Here is a 12,237-nt window from a genome sequence, read left to right as displayed (position 1 = left end):
ATACAAACACTACAGTCTTATGCAGTTACAGAGCAGGCATCTCCCCATTCATTTCCCTTCTGCACTAACGACTCACAGACACTATGGTTATCAGTGCTTTAGAAATGCTTTTGATCTGCTATTTATCTAAAAACATACAGACATCCGAGCTGCTGATCCTCCCAGAAGGGCTCACCGACAACCCAGGACAATAATAATTACCGAGGGGAGGGTAATAAAAAGAAAGAACGTGACTCTAGCTGCTCGCTCAAAGTAATCACTTACCTGAAAATATCATTTGGACTTGTCAGCAGACATCCTCACCTGCTCACATCACACGGATTTGGAAGCTTCATCGCTCAGTAGAGAAAGGAAAAATACATCTTCTCCCTAACGAGGCAGCTGCAGGCAGGAGTTGCTGTTATTGTTGGAACTGGTTTGGAGGAATGAGGACAGAGACAGCCCAGGCAGGCGTGTCTTGCAGGGCTGTGCAACGAGACAGCTCGCTCCTTTATGAGTACCTTTGGAACTGCAAAGATTACTTACAGAGCCAGTCCCTCTCTCTGCGAGCAGATCGAAGGGCTGCTTGGTATTCCAGCTTGGTTCCCCATCAAGTCCAGATACAGTTTGTCTGACACGGGTCTATTCAGATGCCAGAGGACTGCTGGCAGTTCTCGTTCTCTGGGAACAAAACAGCAACAAGCACCCCAGCTGCACGTCCTTGTGAGACTGCTCCTTCCCTGTTTGGAGGCAGAGTGCCCTCCCTCCAGCGCAGCGCTGAGCTTTTTGTGTCTGGGTGGATTTCACAGATCCACCTCCTGCTTCTGTACCCCCCACCAGATTTTCCACTTCATTCAATTATCTCTAATGGTATTAATAATCCTGTCAGAGGAAAATATGTGGAATGAAATAGGGATCCTCTTCCCTCCTTCTTCTTCTTTGGCACCAAAACGCATGTTCTATATTATATTATATCTCCATTCCTCAGTGATGAATGGGTAGTTTCTCCTTTGTACCCATCAAATAAGTCCACAAATCTTGTGATTCTTAAAACCATAATCCTGCCCCCCTTATTCTGTTCGGCACAGCTGGGTGTCTGGAAGAACACACAGCCCAAAGAGCACAGAAGTGTGCCCCGTTCAGCCAAATTCCACAGAGGGCACGGGCAAATGCTGAGTGCAACAAGTTGGCGACTGCTGGTATTCCCCCAACAATCCCTGTTCCTCAGTCTTTGATTCAAAGTTCCCACCATACCCAAACAGCCCAAGCAATTTGTTACATGGGTCCTCACAGAATTTGTTCCTAATATTTTGCTACTGCGCAAAGCCAGTTTCTCCTTCTCTGTTATCATACAGGATCACAAAGGAGTGACACTGTGATGATGGGTTTGAGGTCTGGCAGCCCCAGCAGCTACAGGTCCTCAGAGTATGACCCCAGTGGTGATCTTAGGAGCACACAGTCCCTATCAGGAAGCCAGGGCAGGTGCTTTTACCATATCACAAAAGTATTTTTCCCCTATTTACACACAGAGTGTTTTCACAGCCACGATCATTTCATGGAGGATGTGCAATGACGGAGTACAAACATTAATCTCAGATCTGCTTTGCATTTCTGTGCTCTTGTGCTGGTGTTCCTTTTCTCCCTCCCATTTGCAGTTCACTTTTCATCCCTAATGCTGCTAGTCTGAAGGTTCCTCTAAATAAAGATACTCAGTGCATTACAGAAAAAATTGCTCTTTACAAATATCAGCTTGTTTAGCAGTTTCTGGAACTCGGGGTTATTAAGAGCTGGCTGCTGAAACAATGATTGAGCATGAAGCTGCAGCTGGTGTAACAAGAGAGCCGTGCCACGTATTTTAACCTTTGCTGGAGGATTTGCCACATCTGTAAGCAGTAACTCAGCACAGACTTCTTCCCCGTGTGCTGTCTCGGATGGAAACATATGGCTCAAAACTGCAGAGACTGTCATGTGGAATTTCACATGAAAACTATTCACAAGGACAGGGGCCCTGTGCTTTCCCTTGTCCAAAACCACATGGAACAAACCAAAAATAATGTTAAAAACACACAAGTCTTCCCTGGTCTGACAGCTTCCCTTTCACACAAAGCTTGTCCAGCCTCAGCTTTGCAAATGCACATCCCTTCCTTTGCAGCCTTTGCTTGGCAGCAGTTTTTGTTGGCAGGATGCTGTTGCCAAGGGAGACAGAAAGGATGTGCAGCTGGCTTCTCTTTCACCTGCACTTAGTGCTGCTGATCCTATTTATGTTGCTGCAGAACCTCTGGCTTCTGAGAGACCTACCATCAATGTCACTGGACCTTCTGAAGAGTTTTGACAATGACACAAATAGCCGAGGCCTCCGATGGAAAGCTTAAAATAGGATCTTGCCAAAGAGAGGATGTAGTTGATGTCATGGATGCTGACTCAAGCAAGGGTATCCATTTCAAAAGCAGCAATAAAAAGGGGGGAAAGAGGATTTAAAGCCATCTTAGCAATGGATTTTGACAGCCTCCCAAAGCAGTGAGTAACCTCAGCTATGCCAAAGTTAGATGCCTGAAGTAGCTGTGGCTCTGGCGGGCAATTCACCTCATCCTGAAGTATGTCTCTGAGCTGCCACAGGTTGACTCACACCCTGGAGAGGCCCTCTCTTACCCTGAGCAAAAGGGGTCCCATAGGAGATGATGAGCTTTACCTAGATATCCACCTTCCAGATGATGAAAGTTAGGCGAGACTAATCCCACCCCATATCCCTCTACCTATTTAGATGGCATCATCAGAAAGCAAGAAGAGGGTTTGTTTAAAACAATAAAGGGATTAATAAAAGTGGTGTCTGAAAAGGTAAAACGCAGTCTAGGTATTGTGATACTTTCCAGCAGAGGAAGTCTCACCACTTTGGACATTCATAACCAGCTTCTTGTCTACACAGTAGACAAGACACAGCCTTAGAGAGCAGCACCTCACCAATGTGAAGCGTGGATGAGGGCAGAGGCTGGAGTCTTTCCATGGCGATGCTTTAGGAAGCACTCTTTTTCCCACATTAGAGGGTAAGTATACAAGCCATAATTTGGCTGAAGCAGGCTGTCAACGATGTGTGCCTGACCCTGCAGGCACAGCTGGCGCCTGCTGGCCTGGAGAGCGGTGGTAGCATGGTGGAGCTTCTTGGTGTGCACTCCTTTCCAAATCCTTGCAGTTTTAAGGAACCAAGTCACAGACTTCTGATTCCAGCACCAGGTGATAATGTCTTGTCCAAAACTCATTTCTTCAGGATGGAGCCACCAGCTCTTACTAATTTACACCAACTTACCTATCAATTGAGGACATTTATTCTAGACTCAACAAAGTCTTTCATTACAGCACAGTCATTTTTAGCTTGACTATCTGAAGGAAAAGAGGTTTATTACCACAGCAAAAGCTGTGCTCAAATTCTCCAGTTGCAGGAACAAAAACATTGGTGCTGCAGCCAGAAGGAATGTTACAGCTATGCACAGGCTGACTGACTTCTACAACCCCTTAAGGTATTTCAGTCCTTTCATCTGTTCACTGAAAGTAATGTGGGTGATTTATTACTTATGCTCCCTTCAAACTCATTATTACCTCCAAGTGCCTGGTTATCCCTGGGTTCGATCTCAAATGAGAGCTCATAATGAGGAGCCTGCATTGATTTGTTATGAGAACATGTAACACACAATTAGAAAGCAACTTGGGCATAAACTATTACATTTACAGGCAAGAAAGCTTTGCTTTGATTTTTGACCATTGCTCAGTTTAAGGAAAAGGGATGCTGTACTTCAGAGAGGGTAAATGACCTGCTAAGGGCCTGTGCTGTTACTCACTGCCTCTGTGAATGCCTTCACATTTTGGGCAAGTGAGAACCAAACCAAGTCAGGATCAAGGGAGTCAGCATTTTCAGTGTGGGAGATGGCTTCTGGCTTTGGGAAAAAAAATGCGATTGTGAGTAATTCCCAGGGCGGACCTGGGCTAGAAGTGGGTAGAGAGGGTTTTCATACTCAAATTTTCTCCTGCGAGCACAGCCCAAGGATGTGAGGTTACACCTAAAACAGCCAAAAAGGCTGCAACGTGAGGGCCTTGCTGTCTGCTGGGTTATACAGGGCTGGGAAAGCCTTTGGAGTGGGTGGATGTAAGGCTGCTAGGGAAAAAGTGAGTTGTGATGCTCAGTGCTGCCTGAACCTTGACAGTGGCAGGGCTGTGTGTAGCTTAAGGACATACCAAGAGAAAAGGGTGGGATCAAATTCCATTCTTGAAAATATCAGCTGCTCACTGCAGAGATCAGGAAGGTTTGTTTTGCTCCACGAGGTGATTTGAAAGATTACACAGGTATTGAGATATGGATTTTGTCTGCCAACCTTTGAAGCTAGGTATTGGCCTGGAAGGAATGATGGTCCAAGGTGCTGCAGTAAATCATACGTTCTTGTAAGTAAGGTCACAGCAGCTGCTGGATATAATTTCTGCTAACAAGAGCAGACTCTGCTGCTCGTATTTCAGTATCGTTGCTCCTGAATGAGATTCAATAGCTGGAGATATGCAGTATCATACACAAAGAACACAAGGGTGAGAAGGTGATACAGCATACTCGATTAGTCAGAGGATCAGTAATTCTACTAGAAATACACATGACATTACAGTAAGGACCTCACTTCAAAAAATATGCTCTATTAACTCATTTCTGCAATTCATACTTCCTATTCAGCACGAACACTGTTACACAGCGCAGTGCAATGTTTCACCTTTCCGTGTGGATGGCACTTTTTACATGCACACTGGCCATTTAAAAAAAATTCCACTACTGATATCTGTGTATTGCTTCTGCATGTTATTCTGAGCATGCTTTGGTCTTGCCTTTCCATCAGAACACGCTCCATGTCCAAAATACCATTTGAAGTCAATGTGGGTTACAAAGACTTTACAAATCATGTAAAATCACTAGTTTTCATGTGATTTTCTGTCCTTACAGGGGTACTTCCATGAAGTTTGTACTGAAGAGATAATAAATATGGATAAAACTTTAAACATGAACACCTTTCCTTGAGCCCTTGTTTAAGTGTTCACAGTGGACTCGGGTCATTGGAGTTTCATCCTGCCTCAAATGGGACGGGCTGGTGCTGTCACATCTTTGAACCAACAACACAGAATCATTGTTTAGATAATACTAATCATAAGCATAAGCTCTATAGCAGCATTATTCCCACAGTACTTTGTAAGTTACCTATTTTATTTGTCTCTCCCTTCTTTCTGGATAAACCTGCCTCTATATACGGAACAGAATCTACTCCACCCACTCTTGAAATGTCATCACGTCGGCACTTGGTTTTATTTTGGAAGGAAATTGGACTGACAACCCTAACACCTTCTGATTATTCACACACCAGCTCTTGTGAAGAGATTACAGGCACCAGCTTTCCCGTCTTGTCCTGTCAGCACATGGCCCTTTGGGGATTCTTTGGGAGCTCAGCCTGGCTGTCCATCCAGCCCTGACTCCTGTTTCCCTAATACCCGTCATGTTGTTGGTGATAGGACGCAGACACCTTATCTCCCCTTCCCCTGCAATAACTAACTGAGAGCCTTCTGGCCCCATCCTTTGAGGCATTCAAGGCCAGGCTGGATGGGGCCCTGGACAGTCTGATCCAGTGGGTGGCAGCTGTGCCCATGGGCTTCCCTTCCAACTCAAGCCATTCTGTGATTCTATGATTCTATGATTTTACTTGGCTGCTGGGGCTGGAGCCGGGGGCAGAGCAATGCATGACGTCCTGGCAGGAATGCAGAAATGCCATGCATTGAGAAGGTTCAATTTTTTTAGTGGTTTCAGTGTCTGCCTCAGTGGCAGCAGCCGGTCTCACTGCACAGCCCTTTGTCTATACGACTGATGTGCTCCAAGGTGGGACTGGAGGTCTCCTGACACATGGGGAACAAATTTTAAACCCAACTGTGTGTTGTTTCTTCCAAAATGATGGAAGTGTAATCGCACCAAGCAATGCATTTGGAAAGACAAATTCATCCCTGCCATAGCTAATAACATGTTTCTGCCACTTATCCCTCTCTGATGCAGGCTTTCCTTTGGTCTGGACTTAATTTATTAATACACAAAACATAACGTTGATGCTGGGGCACAGCAGAACTGTGACAAGTTGTGAACTTTATGTTGGAGCGCTATGGATGAGCTACAATTTAACATCACTCTGGGTTCTCCACAGACACGTGCTGAAGGAGCTGAATGGCAGTCAGATGTTACACTCCCATGAAATGTAATGATAATGCTGACAGAAGTGTCTTGTCTCACTTTGCACTTATTACATTTTCCCTTTTCTCCCTCTCATTTTAAGCATCCTCAGCTGTCATTGCACCGGAGCAGTAAAATTATTCCCACAGTAAAAGGAAACACAGGGAAGCAATCCTGTTTGGAGCCGGAGTGCTTAGTGTGGCATATCTGCATGGAAGCTGCAGGAGAACATCAGTCTTTGCATTAACATTAACTACCATGGCTAAGAGAATATATTAGCAACGGCTTCGCTAAAGGTCAGGACACAGAGAGGAAGGAATATCAAGAAGCATTATACGAAGGACATAATTTTAAGGTAAAGTGCTGAGTTTCAGCCCCATTCGATCTGTGTTGAAAGGACTAGATGGAAATAAATAAAGGCAGACGTGCTTGAGGGACCAATTACAGGGCCATCGATAGCAGTGTCAGGAAACTCCTGTGGGAAAAATGGTGGCTTCTGCTACACTGGTGTAAATCAGGACAACCATGCTGCAATTAGTCACATTATTCAGCATGTAAATGACTCTGAGAGGAGAACACAGGAAAACTGAAGGAACCAGCAGAGATAAAATGTGGCTGGCAGCTGAAGACCAATGTCACCAAATGAGAAACAGGAAACTATGTGAAGAGTAACAGCAATTAATAACTGGAATGAGTGGACAGAGGAGCAGAGGGGCTCAGGTTTTGTTCTCTCCCAGCAAAAGCGCTGGTGGCCACAGGCAGCAGTCCCAACCATCCTGACTAGGAAGCCATCAGCACCACCACCATATGGCTGCTTTATTGCTTCCTTCACACGGTTTGTTGGAAATCCATGTTTCAGTCAAACAGGAGATTTAAACAGAACCCTGGAACTTTTCATACCAAAAATCCAGAAAGCAGCTGCTTGGTCCAGGAATGTTAAAAAACAAGTTATCACCTGGCATGCAGCAAGGTCATGACACAAAGTTGGGCTGAAGTGTTGATCTGCCTGAGAGTAGGAAGGCCCTACAGAGAGATATGGACAGGCTGGACTGATGGCCTGAGGCCAGTTGTGAGAGCTTCAACAAGATCAAGTGCCGGGTCCTGCACTTTGGTCACAGCAACCCCATGCAGTGCTACAGGCTTGAGGCAGAGTGGCTGGAAAGCTGCATAGAGGAAAAGGATCTGGGGGGGTTAGTGGACAGCCAGCAGCACGAGAGCCAGCAGTGTGCCCAGATGGACAAGAAGGCCATTGGCATCCTGGCTTGTATCAGAAATAGAGTAGCCAGCAGGAGCAGGAAAGTGATTGTGCCTCTGTACTCAGCACTGGTGAGGACGCACTTTGAGTGTTGTGTTCAGTTTTGGGCCCCTCACTGCAAGAAGGACATCAAGGCCCGGTAGTGTGTCCAGAGAAGGGCAATGAAGCTGTAAAGGATCTGAAGCACAAATCTTACGAGGAGCGGCTGAGGGAGCTGGGATTATTCAGTCTGGAGAAGAGGAGGCTCAGGGGAGACCTGATCACTCTCTACAGCTGCCTGAAAGGAGGCTGTGGTGAGGTGGGGTTGGCCTCTTCTCCTGGTAACAGCGATAGGATGAGAGGGGATGGTCTCAAGTTGTGCCAGGGGAGGTTCAGGTTGGATATTAAGAAGAATTTCTTCTCAGAAAGAGAGGTGAGGCCCTGGCACAGGCTGCCCAGGGAATTGGTGCAGTCACCGTCCCTGGAGGTGTTCAAGAAGCGCATGGAGGTAGCACTGAGGGACATGGTTGGTGGGCACGGTGGGGATGACTTGGTGGTTTGACTAGATCATGGGTGTCCAATTTTTCATCTTGCCTGGGCCACACTGAGTGAAGAATTGTCTTGGGTCACATATATATAGGTCACCCCAAAAGTAATGCCTCCTATTTATTTCCATGGAAACTACAACAGATACAACAAACACAGTAACTCTGCTTGATAGAGCAATTCTCAGCAGCAAAACACTATTTTTCAACATAGTCACCTCTATTAGCTATGCATTTTCACCAGTGATGAACAGGAGGCTCTATGTCAAAACCTGCACCAGTGGAGGTGACCCACTGTCACTGTCACCACTGGTGAAACGCATCACTGTGCTCACATCCACTGTTTGGTCTCCATAAGCATTCAGCAAGTGTCGATGAATGTCACTGGGCCTATTTTTTTTCACAGAGCAATTCAGTTCCACCCCTTTGATTCACACGCTCTTCCACATCAGCCACCTCTGCTGCCGTCTGTCACGTGGCAACAAAATGTAACAGAATATTGGTGGGAAGGTTTTCATCCCCTACTGTCATACCACCAACATCTGCCTCTGATGTCACAGGCTAACATAATAAAATAGCAGGCTTTACTTTTGGGGCAGCTCTTGTAAAATATATACTATACAGAGCAACAAAACCATAAGACTAGTGGGACGTTCGACCTTAGTTTTGTGACACTAACACACCAGTCTGGTTTGGTGGCAGTGGCTGCAATTCTTAGTGAGTTCTCAAGGTGCTCGTCAGAGATTCTTTATGAAGTTTTACTCTTCCTGTGCTTCATCTTTGACAACAGTTGTTCAATAACATGCATATTGTCAAAAGCAATGACATGAATAAGGCGTGACTGTGAAGCGAGGGATATTTTTCTCTTTTAAGAGAGGTCTTATAAAAGTCCAGTAAAGAGACATGATCGTATTTTTGAGTTCAATATCTGATTGCAATCTATACATTCCATTTGAAAATTTGAAGGTAATGTTTTCATGTTGACTGAAAATGGAGTCAGAAACATAAACTGATCATTTTTGGGGCAACCTTGGTGACTATTCTCAAATTCCTGTATGAAAACGGAGAGCACGGCTGCATATTTTTCACTGTTCACAGGACTATGTTTAGCCAGCGTATCAAACTGCACATAATTATTTGCAATCACTTGAGTTAGTTAGCTCCTGTGCTGTTACAGGCATAGAGTACCGATTGTTGAGGGGATGTACAGTATGCAGCTCTTTATGCAATGCATTGCTCTGCCATTCTGCTGGTCTTATTTTCTGTATATTTATTCAAAAGTGTCCCTGCTGGGAGCTGTTCCTGCATGCTCATTCACTGTCAATTACATTGCCAGAAACACGGCAGCACCTACAGCAACGTTTCTATTGCATTACAGCTATTTCCTTAAGATGACCTTGGGTCTGAGATATTTATCAGTGGGGAAATAAAACAAAAAGAGGGGGGGAAAAAGAGACACAGTAGCAGTTTGCAATGGTTTGTGAAGGTGGTGTGATCCAAGCTTGCAAATTGCAGGCAAACACATTGTGCCCGCTAAGGCAGTATAAAGGATCTCTTCCTGAGAGCTCTGTGTCAAGATATGCCTCTGCCTAAATTAATGCTCCCAATTAGTCCTGTTTTATTGTGCATCCATCACAGGAGATTCACTGTTAGGGCTCTGAACAATACAGATCCATATACTGGTAATTATGAAAAAAATACATTTAGCAAGATCTAAATGTTTCATATTTATCAGCAGTGCCTTGGGCCCTCTACCATTTTTTTTCTGACATATTTTTAATTTCCTCAGCCAAATTAATCTCTGCTTTTAGTAAATAAGTGCAGTCAAAGGCTCTATAACTCTTTGTGTTGAGCTCAAGCTTGACTCCCTGTTTTTTTTCCAGCTTATCTGTAGAAAGAAGCTCTAGCTATACCATGCACGTGTCAAAGGCAGAGGCTGAAGTTCCAAGCTACGTGGCACACACCATGTAGGGGAAAAAGAGAATCCAGACTTATTCCTTGAATCTGCATTGTATTACCTAACTTACTCAGTGCTGCTTCCAAACTTTCTCTTTTTTCATGTGTAAAATCTTTGGCGTGTATTAAAAATGCATGTGGAAAAGCTTAGAAAGGACTGAAATGATGGCACAAGGATTGAAGGTACTTAAGGCACAGACCAAAATTATGGTTCCAGAATAAGCCTGTGGTTTTTAAGAGACACATAACTGCCACAATAATTATTTAATGGGGCTAAAACTTTCCAGGTTTGGAGTTGGTCCAGCTGTGATATTTCCAGAAGACAGGAGGAGAAGCAGCAGTGCAAGGCTCAGCCCTAAACTGAAGCAGAGGAAGCGCACATCGTCTGTATGCTTACTGGGGTCTCAGGAGCAGCTGAGCAAAAAGAGCCTTTCTGCATGGAACAGCCGCTCTCTGCAGAGCCTGACTGAAGGCTGGATACAATGGCAACAGTTCTTGGGAGCTATTTTAAAAATGACCCCCGGAAACAAAATAAATGTATGTATTTTTAAAAATGAAATATTACACGGAATTGTTGGAAACCAAAACAAGTGACGCTAAGCTTTAACTTGAGCAAGGGCTTTCCTCGAATTCCTTACTGCTCTACAGAGTGGCTCTGGGGGCACAGGCAAAGCACAGCCTCCCTCCCCAAGACCCCTCTGATCCAAGAAGACTGTACACGCAGCACTGAACTGCCCTAACATCTCTGTCTCATCATCTATCCCAGACCTTGATGCCAGCATGGGGCAGGGACATGGATGAAGGAGAAAGGGCGTAGCTGGAAAGCCATACTTATAGGCTCCTGGAATGGCTGCAAGAAAGATGTGCCCAAAGAGAGACTGAGTCACCGTGGAGACTACTGCTCTGCTTCGTTTCTGCATGAAAGGGAAATGTTTTAAATCTCACTCCCTTGATGGGTCCAGAACAGTAATAGCATGGGAAGGAAGAGGGTAGCTCAAGCTTTGGGGTACACTCACATACAGGTTTTTCCTACTTGCTGCCATGCAGCCCATACAGCAGCCTGGGAGAAGAACCACACTGAGATACTAGCAGGGATGAAACCAGCAGGTTGCTGTAGAAATTAGTCTTTAAAATCCTTCAGATTTTAATGAAGATCACTATCTTCTACAACATGCTAAAATTTGTCCTGTATGACTCAATGGAGGCTTTTAACTCCACAATGCAATAGTTTTTCCACTAAAAATAGAAGTCAAGAGTCAATGGATCATTCCTCTCCAGTCACACATGGATGAATGGATGGCTAGAAGAGGTTCATTTGCCTTCTCCTGCAGGAGGATTTGTGGGACTCCATCTGGCCCACTGTTTTGGATTTCTGGCCGAGGCAACACAAATTTGACCATCTTACACGTGATTGAGAGCAACAGATAGATCCTTAGCTCACATGAGTTGTTTGGCCCTATGAAACCCAAAAAGCACAGACAACATGGAGCCATCCTGGGGCTGGCTCTGAACCTGGAAAGTTGCAAGGCCAAGACCACTTCACTGTTGGATGACATTTTTACGACTCGCTTAAAGCCAGAAGTGCAGAGAAACCCTTCCAGATCTCCAGCCTAATAACTGCAGCACAGTTCATTAATGGGATCACGTCAAAATGTGCTTCACCCTACACTTCCCTCCTCAGACAGAGCTGTTGAGCTACCAGCCTTAAACTAACACACTGATTGCAAGGAGAAGGAGGAAAAGGAGGAGAGAAGGGGAAGGGAGAAGCTGAATAATATTTTTGGATGGTAGGACCAAATAACCAATTGTAATCTCCATTTAAAAAAAAATGAATCACCCATTCATTCTCAGGAATGAATACGATCAAACTCAACCTCCACAGAATAAGCGTTGCTGATGGCAATTATGCAAATCTCATTCTTAGCAAATGGCTGACGGTGTACTTTTACATTTCTTTCAGTGAGGTGGATATGATTACACTGAAGAGTCTTCGTGCCCAAAGAAGAAATCTTTGGATTGACAATCCATCCCTCCTGTGTACTCAAAGGCACAGGCAGGTGAGAGCAGCAGCTGTGGGGGAAAAAGGCTGGGCACATCTGTGTTATTTTTATTAACATACGCATTAAATGTGATACTTAACTTTTGTTACTGATAAACAGACTAGAAAAAAATGTTATCTTCCATAGTTTAGATCTAGGCCCCTCTTCCAGTAAACACATCAAGATCCTTACGTTGTCAGAAGTTAGAAAAAGCTATTGACACTATCTGCCCGAGAAAGGCAGTCCCATGAG

At 44.8% G+C, this 12,237-nt stretch overlaps 1 protein-coding gene across 3 annotated transcripts in view; it reads right to left on the bottom strand.

Annotated features, from left to right (window-relative positions):
* Positions 1–12,237, bottom strand: part of TMEM108 (transmembrane protein 108) — a 159,238-nt gene that overhangs the window by 15,934 nt on the left and 131,067 nt on the right. The window contains exon 1 of one of the 3 annotated variants that reach the window (XM_021387622.1): positions 265–7,407. The exons of the other annotated variants lie outside the window; for them this stretch is intronic. Coding sequence (XP_021243297.1) covers positions 265–277 — 13 coding nt within the window. The 5' untranslated portion in view covers positions 278–7,407. Of the gene's footprint in view, positions 1–264; positions 7,408–12,237 lie in introns of those variants that run through there. 3 annotated transcript variants of the gene reach the window in all.

The sequence above is a fragment of the Numida meleagris genome, chromosome 2 (genome assembly GCF_002078875.1).
Source record: "Numida meleagris isolate 19003 breed g44 Domestic line chromosome 2, NumMel1.0, whole genome shotgun sequence".
NCBI classification, from domain to species: Eukaryota; Metazoa; Chordata; class Aves; order Galliformes; family Numididae; genus Numida; species Numida meleagris.
This window is presented reverse-complemented; position numbering and strand designations above follow the sequence as displayed.